Source organism: Dendropsophus ebraccatus, chromosome 3, assembly GCF_027789765.1.
Source record: "Dendropsophus ebraccatus isolate aDenEbr1 chromosome 3, aDenEbr1.pat, whole genome shotgun sequence".
Classification (NCBI taxonomy): domain Eukaryota; kingdom Metazoa; phylum Chordata; class Amphibia; order Anura; family Hylidae; genus Dendropsophus; species Dendropsophus ebraccatus.
In genome coordinates this window covers 116,012,606-116,024,787 of record NC_091456.1, presented here as the reverse complement: position 1 = coordinate 116,024,787, position 12,182 = coordinate 116,012,606, and the positions used below count along the sequence as shown (strand labels likewise).

At 43.7% G+C, this 12,182-nt stretch overlaps 1 protein-coding gene across 1 annotated transcript in view; it reads left to right on the top strand.

Moving 5' to 3' along the window:
• Window positions 1-12,182, top strand: part of CHAF1A (chromatin assembly factor 1 subunit A) — a 157,977-nt gene that overhangs the window by 130,231 nt on the left and 15,564 nt on the right. Inside the window, 1 exon segment of the mRNA XM_069964527.1 lies at window positions 8,657-8,906. Within this exon segment, the coding sequence (XP_069820628.1) occupies window positions 8,657-8,906 (250 nt within the window).

The window sequence follows — 12,182 nt, the reverse complement described above, 5'->3', positions numbered from 1 at the left end:
ATGCCGCTGTCAAAGCTGACAGCTGCATTTGAATAGCAGCTGTGCCCCCTCTCCCTGGTGTCCAGTGGGGGATCTCCCCCCCGCGATGCGATCGCGGAGGGGAGATTCGTTCTAATGAGCCGGCCGGGGCTCAGCGTCGGAATGAGGCTGATCCCGGCTCGGCAATCTATTCAGATGGTCTGCTGCAGACCATTATAATAGAGCACCGATCTGATGGATCATTGCTCTCTCTCTCTCTCTCTCTCTCTCTCTATATATATATATATATATATATATATATATATATATATATATATATATATACACAGGATTGATCTCAATGGGAGATCAGTTCTGTGTATATAGAAGTCCCCCAGGGGGCTTCATATTACTGTAAGGGAAAGTTAAAAAAAAGTGTTTTTATTAATAAAAAATCCCCTCCACTAATAAGTCTGAATCACCCCCCTTTTCCCATTTTACAAATAAAAATAAATAAATAAACATGTTTTTTATCACCGCGTGCGTAATTGCCCGAACTATTAATTAATCACATTCCTGATCTCGCACGGTAAACGGTGTAAGCGCAAAAAAATCCCAAAGTGCAAAATCCAGAAAATCACATCAAATCCAGAAAAAATGTAATAAAAAGCAATCAAAAAGTCGCATATGCGCAATCAAGGTACCGATAGAAAAGAACACATCATGGCGCAAAAAATGACTCCTGACACAGCCCCATAGACCAAAGGATAAAAGCGCTATAAGCCTGGGAATAGAGCGATTTTAAGGAACGTATATTTGTTAACAATGGTTTTAATTTTTTACAGGCCATCACATACAATAAAAGTTATACATGTTACATATCGTTTTAATCGTAATGACTTGAGGAACATATATAACAACTAAGTTTTTCCATAGGACACACGGTGTAAAAATGAAGCCCCCCCCCCCCCCCCCCAAAGAAAAATAATTGCGGGGTTTTTTTCAATTTCACTGCGCATATAATTTTTTTCTGGTTTCGCAGCATATTTTATGAGAAAATTCAGCCTGTCATTGCGAAGTACAATTAGTGACGCAAAAAATAAGGGCTCATGTGGGTCTGTAGGTGTAAAATGCAAGTGCTATGGCCTTTTAAGCACATGGAGGAAAAAACGAAAACGCAAAAACGAAAGTTTTTAGAGAATAGAGAATTCGTTTTTCCCTTTAAAAGCTGCTTCTTCTGTTGTTAATAATTGTTGCTCTTGTAAAACTATTTTTGATATAGTGAAGTGCTGCTTTTAAGAGGTTTTGGTGAAGTTGCAACTACTATTCCTTGCTGGTGGCAGTATACACTGCTAAAATCCTGCCGCCAGCATGTCTGTTTGGGCTTGCGTCAAAGACTGAATTCGTTTACCAGCACCATTGACTGTATACACTCACAATGCAGTCAGCAGCACTGCCAGATGTCCTCCATCCTCGCTGCATGGATACATACACGCAGGCAGCAGGATTTTGAAGGGTTCTTGCAAATTCTACAGTGCATGCCCAGTGAAAATAACAAAGACAAATAAGCACTTGACTAGTTTAAAAAAAAGTGCTTCAAAAACATCAGGATTAAGCACTAACTCCTACTTTATATTTCAGCAGGGGCTGATGCTGCACTACACTAATACCAATGCAACTCTGGTAACAGAGCCAACTGTTTCTGGCTGCGTTCTTACTGCAGTTCATGTGTCTACGTAATGCACTGTACAGTAAAAGTGACATGGTACTTTTAGTTATTTTATATATATGTGTATATATAAAGAAAAAAATCTGCAATCCTGCTGCTTTTTTCCCCCTCTTATCGTTTACGCCGTTCACAACGACGATGGTTATATTTTAATAGATCGGACAATTATGCACGCTACTGTATATATGTTCATTTATTTATTTTTATTAGTTTGATTTATAAAATGGGATAGGGGGATGATTTTAACTTTTATTGGGGGAGGGGCTTTTTTAAACACTTTAACTTTTTTCACACATTTTAAGTCCCTCTGGGGGACTTTTACATGCAATCATTGGAGTGCATACACTGATCAATGCTATGCCAAAGGCAAAGCATTTGATCAGTGTAATAGGCGCTCTGCTGATTGAGCCTGCCTTTGGCAGACTTAATCTGCAGAGCGCCGATCGGACCGCATGGAAGGAGGTAAGAGACTTCTGGCGGTCCGTGAAAGTGATCGGGATCCCCACAGTCACACTGCAGGGGTCCCGATCGGTAAGTGACAGGAGATGTTCTTGTCACTTAAGGCGTTTAAGGGGTTAATGACACACTGTAGCGCAATCGCTGCAGCCTGTCATTAAAGGTGAGGGCTGGGCTGCTTACTGCAAACGGCCCCCATCTGATATGAAGTGCGATCCGGTCCGGAGCACACTTCATAGCTGGATAAACACCCAGGACGTACAGTTACGGGCTTAGGAGGTCGATTGGAAGTTTCTAAATCTAGCCCAAGGGGACCAAAGTTTCAAGAACTTTTTATGGGGTTTCCGTTCCCAGAAAACCAACACATCTAAGCAGTAAAGCTACCCGCCTTTTTTATCCAGAGTTGCTCTGGGAGTTGGGGTGCGATGCTATCTTCCATGAGGCTGCAATGATATCTGGCTGCAGCTTCCAGGTATTATTTTAGAATGTCCGGTAATCCCACTCCCCCTTGTTGTTTTGGGTTGTTATAACATTGCTTGCCTAACTTACACGCTTGATTTCTCTAAAACATGAAAAACATTTTTGAATAGTTGTGAAATAACAAAGATAGGCACTTGGTAGACATAGATGTAGACATTGGTACATTTTTTTTGCAGAAATCAATAGTCCAGGCGATTTTAAGAAACGTTGTCGTTGGGTTTATTAGCCAAAAAATGCATTTTTATCATGAAAAAGCAGTTTGATGCAACAAGTCACAATTTCCTGATTTTTTTTTTTGCAGTGGATGGAAAAGAGGAGAGGAGGGGGGGGGGGACCTGGGAAAAGGCTTTTTAAATGCAGATAATGGCATATTTGGCTAATAAACCCAATTACAAAGTTTCTTAAAATCGCCTGGACTTTTGATTTCTGCAAAAAAAAAAAAAAAAAAAAAAAGACAGTGGCTCTTTAACCCCTTCGTGCTGAAGCTAGTTTGGGCCTTAATGACAGGCTAATTTTTCAAAATCTGACCTGTTTCACTTTATGCTCTTATAGCTTAGTGATGCTTTAACGTATGCTAGCGATTCTGAGGTTTTTTTTTCGTCACATATGGCACTTTATGTTAGTGGCAAAATTTGGTCACTACTTTGTGTGTTTTTTGTGAAAAACATCAAAATATCATGAAATATTAAAAAAGTTTGCATTTTATGAACTTTGAAATTCTCTGCTTCTAAAAAAAGAACGTTGTAGCACATAAATTAGTTACTAAGTCACATTACCAATATGTCTTCTTTCTTCTGGCATAATTTGGTAAACATATTTTACTTTTTTAGGGTGTTATGGGGCTTAGAAATCAGCAAATTATCACATTTTCGTTAAAGTTTCCAAAACTGATTTTTTTTTTAGGGACCAGTTATTTTTTTAAATGGATTTAGAAGTCTGGTATCCTGAAAACCCCCATAAGTGACCCCATTTTGGAAACTACACACCTTAAAGAATTAATCTAGGGGTATAATGAGCATTTTAACCCTACAGGGGCTGGAGGAAAGGTGCATTTGCAGTGCCCCTGTAGTGGCAGCAGAGAGAAAACCCCCCCATAAGTCACCCCATTTTGGAAAGTGCACCCATCAAAGATTTCATCTTGGTGTGTGGTGACCATTTTGACCCCACAGGTGTTAGAGGAAAGTATTCAAAATTAGACAGTAAAAATGAAAAACTCGAATTCCAATAATATGTTTGTTTAGTTTGAAATTTCTCAATTTCACGAGGAACAAGAGGAAAAAAGTACCCCAAAATTTGTAATGCAGGTTCTCCTGAGTACAATGGTACCCCATATGTGAACGTTAACCACTGTATGGGCACACAGGAGGGCTCAGAAGGGAAGGAGCGCCAATTAGCTTTTTCAATGCAGATTTTGCTGCAGAAGTTTCCGAGCGCCAGGTGCGTTTGCAGTGCCCCTGTAGTGACCGCAGAGTAAAATCTCCCAATAAGTCACTCCATTTTGGAAAGTACACCCCTCAAAGAATTCATTTTGGTGTGTGGTGACCATTTTGACCCCACAGGTGTTAGAGGAAAGTATTTAAAAGTAGACAGTAAAAATGAAAAACTCGATTTTTTTCCAATAATATGTTCCTTTAGTTTGAAATTTCTCAATTTCACGAGGAACAGGAGAGAAATGTCACCCCAATATATGTAACGCAGGTTCTCCTGAGTAGAACGGTACCCCATATGTGGGCATAAACCACTGCATGGGCACACAGCCGGGCTCAGAAGGGAAGGAGCGCCAATTAGAAACTTTAGAAAAATCTGCACTGAAAATTTGGGGGGGTTCTATTCTGTAGACACTACAGGGGCTCTGCAAACGCACCTGGCGCTCAAAAACTTCTTCAGAAAAATCTGCACTGAAAATGCTGAGCGCCAGGTGCGTTTGCAGAGCCCCTGTAGTGTCTACAGAATAGAACCCCCCCCAAAGTCACCCTATTTTGGAAAGTGCACCCTTCAAAGAATTCATCTTTGGGTGTGGTGACCATTTTTACCCCACAGGTATTAGAGAAAAGTATTCAAAATTGGCCAGTAAAAATGAAAAACTTGAATTTTTCTAATAATATTTTGGTTTAGTTTGAAATTTCTCAATTTGACGAGGAACAGGAGAGAAAACGTACCCCAAAATCTGTAACGCAGGTTCTTCTGAGTAAAACGGTACCTCATATGTGGGCATAAACCACTGTATGGGCACACAGCAGGGCTCAGAAGGGAAGGAGCGCCAATTTACTGGAGCAAAACCGCAGCTAGTAATGGTTATTAGAATAGCACAGTTACTAAAAAAAAATAAAAAAATGAGATTACAGGTAATGTGGGGTGGTTACGGACAGTCTGGGTGGTTATGGGCAACCTGAGGTAGGTACAGGTAATCTGGGGTGGTTACGGGCAACCTGTGGTGGGCAACGTGGGGTGGTTACGGGCAACGTGGGGTGGTTACGGGCAACGTGGGGTGGTTACGGGCAACGTGGGGTGGTTACGGGCAACGTGGGGTGGTTACGGGCAACGTGGGGTGGTTACGGGCAACGTGGGGTGGTTACGGGCAACGTGGGGTGGTTACGGGCAACGTGGGGTGGTTACGGGCAACGTGGGGTGGTTACGGGCAACGTGGGGTGGTTACGGGCAACCTGCGGTGGTTACGGGCAACCTGCAGTGCTTATAGGTAATCTCGGGTGGGTACCTGTAATCTGGCATGGTTACCGCAATCTGGAGGGGGTAATTGGCAATTTGGGGTGGTCAGGGGCGACGTGGCGTGGTCAGAGGCGACGTGGCGTGGTCAGGGGGGATGTGGCGTGGTCACAGACAATCTGGGGTGGATACGGGCAGCGTTGGGTGGTTACGGGCAACCTGCAGTGCTTACAGACAATCTGCAGTGGTTACGGGCAACGTGGGGTGGTTACGGGCAACGTGGGGTGGTTACAGATAAACTGAAGTTCTTATAGGCAATCTGGGGTGGGTACCTGTAATCTGGCATGGGCACCGCAATCTAGAGGGGGTTATTGGCAATTTGGGGTGGTCAGAGGTGCCGTGGCATGGTCAGAGGCCATGTGCGGTGGTCAGAGGCATCGTGGCGTGGTCAGAGGTAACGTGCAGTGGTTGCGTGCAATCTGGGGGGGTTACATGTAATCTGGCGTGATTACAGGGAACCTGGGGGGGTTATGTGCAACCTGGAAGGGTTACAGAGAATCTGGGATTGTTACTGATAAACTGAAGTGTTTATAGGTAATCTGGGGTGGGTACATGTAATTTGGGGTGGTTACGGGCAATCTGGAGGGGGTCACTGGCAACGTGCGGTGGTTACGGGCAACGTGCGGTGGTTACGGGTAATCTGGGGGGGGGGGGGGGTTAGGGGTAATTTTCAGTTACTGCAATTATTACTATAATAAAAAGTGTGTGTTTTATTTTTTTGTATGTTTGTCACTTTTTGTACTTTATACATTCATTTTCACTGTATTACTATGATATTTTCTATCACAGTAATCATAGTTCAGTGACAGAGACCAAATTGGTCTCTGTCACTTAAAATTTTCAGAGTTGGTTGGTTGTGGAGCGCATGCGCACTTCTTAACCAGCCAGGACGTCGAGGAGGAAGGAGCTCCAGGATCAGTTAACGTATATGGGGAAGGGGAGGTGACTGGGGGACGGGGGGGTGACTGGGGTGGTGGGGGGCGACTTGGGGAACAGGACACATCACTTTTTATCCACTGTCACCAATCATTCATGGTGACAGGATAAAAAGTGCCGGGATGCACGTGGCACAAGCGATCAGCGGTATCACTGCCCCATACTCTCCGCCACCGGAGGGGTTTTCATTCATTTTAACTTTTTCATCGCTGTGAACAGACATTAGTCTGTTCACAGCGATGGCGGTGGCCATCTTGGAAATGGTGGCCGCCGGGGGAGGGGGGTTAGTTATCGGGGCACTAGGGGGGTCTGATCTGGGGTCTGATGGACACTTATTTCATCTCCCCCCGCCGTGGATTCACGGCGGGGGGAGATGAAAGGCGGCGGCGGCACCGGTAATCCCCTTTACCGACGGCCGCCGCTATAACGTTAATAGCGCCGATCGTCGGTAAGGGGGGGGGGCTTGGACGGACCCCACACACTGCCCCAACCCCTTAGCTACCTCTGGCAGCTGGGGGGATGGGGTGGGGGCCATCCCGGCCCCGCTATCTTATTCTCTGCCATCGCCGTAAAAGGCTGATGGCAGCAGAATAAGGACCCTTAGTGACCGCCGTAAAAAGCCGTATCAGCGGTCACTAAGGGGTTAAATATGGCTCAACGACCAAAGTGTGCATGCCCCTTGCTCAAACATTTGTAATCGTAGATAGAAGTGGGGGATCGTTGCATTGATATTTTGCTTATGTCTGAAGTGAGATGATTACCCAGGTACTTAATGAAACCTGTTGACCATTTAAAGAAGAACGAGGGATGGATCTGAGAGATTAATTTATTTTATGCTGCGTTTACACGGAACGATTATCGTGCGAATTCGTACGATAACTATCGAATTCAAACGATAATCGTACGTGTAAATGCGAGCGATTAAAACGTTCATATTGATCTTTCAACAAGTTCTCAAATCGCCGTTGATCATTCTAAAAAAATTCGCAGATCGTTCCGTGTGAACAGTCGTTTGCCAATTTAACCAATGTGTGAGAGAGGCTTAAGCAATCGCAAAACGAATTTCCGTACGATATATCGTACTGTCTAAACGCTGATAGTCATGAAAAAAACTTACTCCGACATCGTTAATTGTACGATCTGGCGAATTATCGTTCCGTGTAAACGTAGCATTAAAGCGAGACATTAAGCACCTCTAAAATGGTAAACTTCACTAAGTTAAAGTTTGATAGTCTTGCATAACGCCGTAAATCGAAAAAAGTCCCTGGTTAAGATGCCATTCAGCCGTACTCTCGTTGCTGAGGGAAAGCACCCACGCTAGGAAATTGGTACCCGGGCCAAGGAATGTTAAATGTTTTTCCATGAAGGTCCAATCAACCTGATCGATGGCCTTTTCAGCTACTGTTGATAGTAACATTATTAGGGCATTACTGACTGCCCTATGGATCAGGATAATGGCCTTCATAGTTTTATCCCATGCCTTCCTGGCTGGCATAAAGCCTGCTTAGTCAGGATGAACAACTACAGCAAGGAGAAGGGCTAGATGGGATGCAAGGGTTTTGGAGAGTAGTCTGCATTGAGTAGAGAAATCTGTCTGAAATTAGCACACTGGGTGCTATCCCTTCCTGGCTTACAGAGATGTGTGTTTGTGGGGCATTTAGCAGCACAATTGCCCTCTGCGACAGGGAGTTGAAAGCAGGAGGAAGTGTGGCTAAGTATCTCTACAGAAGTCTTATATTAGGCCGAAGCCATCTGGTCCCGGTGCTTTACAGTTTTGAATATCACAAATAACTCTTCAGCTGTAATCTTGGCCTTAAGGCCTCTGGCCTCAGACTCATGAATCTTGGAAAAGTATAGGTTGAAGCAGCCTGCACATGTGGACTGTTCTTTCAGAGACATCAAGGTAAATGTGTAGGGTAATCTAGTATTTGGTCCTCGCTGCACAGAGAATCATTTGTCATTAAAATAAAGCAAGCAGTATAATCTGAGACCTGCGTTGTCCCCTCCAAATAAAAGACTAAGCCCAGTGAGAGGCCAGGGATTTGATTGAAGAGAGGTAATAACCCTTATTGTTCAGGGAGGCCTTTTATGCAGCGCCCTCTCTTCTGATAGTATCTAAGTGTAGCAACACTGATCTGCAAATGGCACAGTGTAATTACAGCTTCTTGTTACACCATTTTTTGTTTTACACAGTTTAGTAAATCTGGGCTACTGTGTCAGTTTTACCACAGGGTAAACAGAGTGGAAAAACTAAACACACAAACTTTCTTCTTCATTATTCATCAAATGGCATGTGCTAATTAATGAAGTTGTGGTGGTGGTTTTGATGATTTTTTTTTTTTAATTATTGCTTTGTGATTACCTATTTTGTAGGAGTGCAAAAATCCAGAAAATCAGAAGGTACGACAAAGGCTAAAGGCAAAAGAGTGGGATGAGCTACAGTCCAAAGGAAAGAAAATTAATGTTCTGAAGCCATTAGTGATTGGATGTGTTTGGCTTGGCAACTGTACTGCAGAGACTCTGTTTCTCCAGAAATTTGCTGCATGTGTAATAGATCCTGCTGGAGTTGAGGAGAACATGGTGCAAGAAGTTAACTCAAGCAAGTCCTTGCAAGACAGAGAAAGTAAGGAATATATATATATATATATATATATATATTTTTTTTTTTTTTTAAAGGGGTTATTCAGTGCTACAAAAACTTGGCCACTTTCTTTCAGAGACAACACGACTCGTGTCCTGTTTAGGTGCGGTTTGCAATTGAGCGCCATTCACTTCAATGGAACTAAGCAGCAAAACCCCGCCCAAGCTGGAGATGAAAGAGGGTCTGTCTCTGGAAGAAAGTGGCCATGTTTTTGTAGCGCTGGATAACCCCTTTAACCTTTTTAATTTTACTTTTCTACACTCTATTATATGTGCTGTTTGGCTTTCTATTATACTTTCTATTTGTACAATTGTAACTGTTTACACCAATGTAACCCTGTAAGTGGATAGTACATACAGTTCACATGTGTACAAGTACTTGATTCTCAGTAGCAAAATAATTCTGGCCATATTGCTTTATTCCTTGCAGTTCTATGGGGGATTTATCAAGCAGTTTTAGGCCCCGTTCCCACTGAGGAAAGGTAGCGGAATTCCGCGACGGAATTGTCCGCCGCGGAATGCCGTTAGCCTCCCGCTCATAATGGGAGTCTATGGGAGGCGCGCACTCCTGCTCTGTACGCGCTGAAGAATGAACATGTTCATTCTTCAGCGCGGACAGGGCAGGAGCGCGCGCCTCCCATAGACTCCCATTATGAGCGGGAGGCTAACGGCATTCCGCGGCGGACAATTCCGTCGCGGAATTCCGCTACCTTTCCTCAGTGGGAACGGGGCCTTATAGTAAGAAGGTTCTATGTTGCTGATAGCAACCAATCTAAGCTCAGCTTTCCTTTTACAAAGCTGTGATTGGTTGCTATGTGCAAATAAGGATATCCTTACTACAGGACTGCTTAATAAATATACCACTATGCATTCAGCAGACTTAAGGCAAATCTGTCACTAGGTTTATTGCTGCATTAAATAAGGATAGCATAAACTAGTGACAGAAATGCTAAACATAAGTGTGTTACTTACATCATTCTGTTTAGCTGTTCTCCTGATATACAGGAGAATGGGCTTTGTTCTCTGCTGCTGATTTACAGCTGTCTGCCTATACAAAGTGTATATATACACTGTATAGATGGACAGCTGTCAATCCGTGGCTGGTGGGCAAAGGTAGCTGGTGCTGATGAATATTTAGGACTGAGCACAAGCACATAATGGGAAGGACTAGTGTGTGATGCTCAGAGTCCTCATTATTTATCTGAAAATCAGCTGTACAGAAAAATGTAATTGGTACGTCATACTGTTCAGCCTCTTTAGCCACTTTATGCTACCCTTAGATAGGGCAGAATAAACCTACTGACAGTCAATTTAACCTCTGCCTGCACTAGTATTTACAGTTATGTTGTGGTGTTGGTAAGCGGGTATAGAGAGGGCTCGTGAGTCTAGCCCTCTATACCCCCTGGCTCCCAGCTGCTATCTCCAACCAAAGCCTAAGAACATGGGGAAGGGGGCCATTCACTAACATAACATACATTACAAGGTTGTATAATTGTTTTGCGCCGCACTACCCCTTTAACTCCTAAGTCGCCGTAAACTATTACATGTAGCAGCAACCTACAGTAACGTGCAGTTGTTTTAATGTGTGCGCCATATTTAGTGCAATATACATATTGTGCAAAGAAATATATATTATACAATAATTAAAGTGAAAATGCATAATTATTACATAATTACATTATGTGCTCTGCATGAATATAAGTTATATTGCATTGCCAGTAGACCTATGTCACCCAAATGAATTTTTCCGGAAAGAGGAAATTGGAAAAGGTGGAGGACAGATGCAGGCAATGTTCGTATCCAGCAAAAGAAAAGCTGCTGGTGGTATGCCCATCACAAAATTGCATTAAGAATAACAATCATTTTATTCTTAGTAATCCTACTTGCTATAATGCATGTGGTGCTTTTTATATTTTGAATATGCAGAGAAAGGAGTGAACTTGCTTGCGTATACATCCATACTGTATATTTCTGGATATACCGTGTTTACCTGAAAATAAGACACCCCCAACTAGCCTAAAGTAAGGCATCCCCGTAAAAATAAGGCTCCCCACTCAAAACTAGGGCAACCCCCGAAAGTAAGGGGTCCCTCCAAAAGTAAGGTGCCCTTTGCCACCCATGACTCGCCTAATAACCTCATAGACCATCACAGCCGGAGCCGCAGGCAGCCTAATCCATGTCTCTCCTCCTACGCCCCCCGTACGTCCTGGCGAACACTGCCACACGTTCTGACGCACAATGCCGCCTTCCATCCCGCTGCACACTGCAGCACGTCCCGCTGCTTATGTGCTCCTACAAGGATGTGAGTATTCCGGAGAGGTTCAAGAGAGATGTCTTATTCTCCCCCCGTAGTGCCTTTTTCTGAGCAAAAACTACTATAAGGCACTGTCTTACTTGGGCAATACTGACTCTATATGCCCAGTGATCTTATTCAGGGCTGTGGAGTCGGAGCTAGTTTGGGCTGGAGTTGGAATCTGAAAAAATGTACCGACTCCAGCTTTACAAAACATCTCAGCACAAGTTTTTCTCATGAATATATATTATGAGCAACATTCTAATAGGACACTGGCTCTATTAGATAAGGGTGGTCGGGGAAAAGTTGTCAGTCACTATTTAGCAGTTTTTCTGAGCTGGAAGAGTCCATTGTGTGGGGGGGAGATCTGTGCTGTTCTCTTCCTGGATGCTGGATGACTGTGTATGAGCAGCAGTGTAATATGAAGATATCCTGTGTAATAAAGAGGAGGAGAAGACATCAGTAGTGTAGCTGTATCATCTGTCCTCAGTGTGGTGTTTTTCCTCAGTGTTCTATGGCTGCAGCAGGCTGTGTATGTGTATGCTATGGCTGAAGCAGGCTGTGTGTGTTGTGCTATGGCTGAAGCAGGTTGTGTGTGTTTGTGCTATGGCTGCAGTGGGTTGTGTTTGTTTGTGCTATGGCTGCAGCAGGTTGTGTGTGTGTGTGTGTGCTATGGCTGCAGCAGGCTGTGTGTGCGCGCTATGGCTGCAGCAGGTTGTGTGTGTGTGTGTGTGTTTGTGCGTGCTATGGCGTGACCCCTCTATATCACTATGGGTGACCCCTCTAGATCACTGTTTGTGATCCCTCTATATCACTGTGTGACCCCTCTCTATATCACTATGGCTGACCTCTATATTACAGGTATCTGGCATTGTTAGCAGTGTCTGTGTGTATGGTGAATATTTAGTTAGAAACTAAAAGACCACCTGCTCCTTCTAGTCAAGTTGTGAGTTGTTAAGGACATGG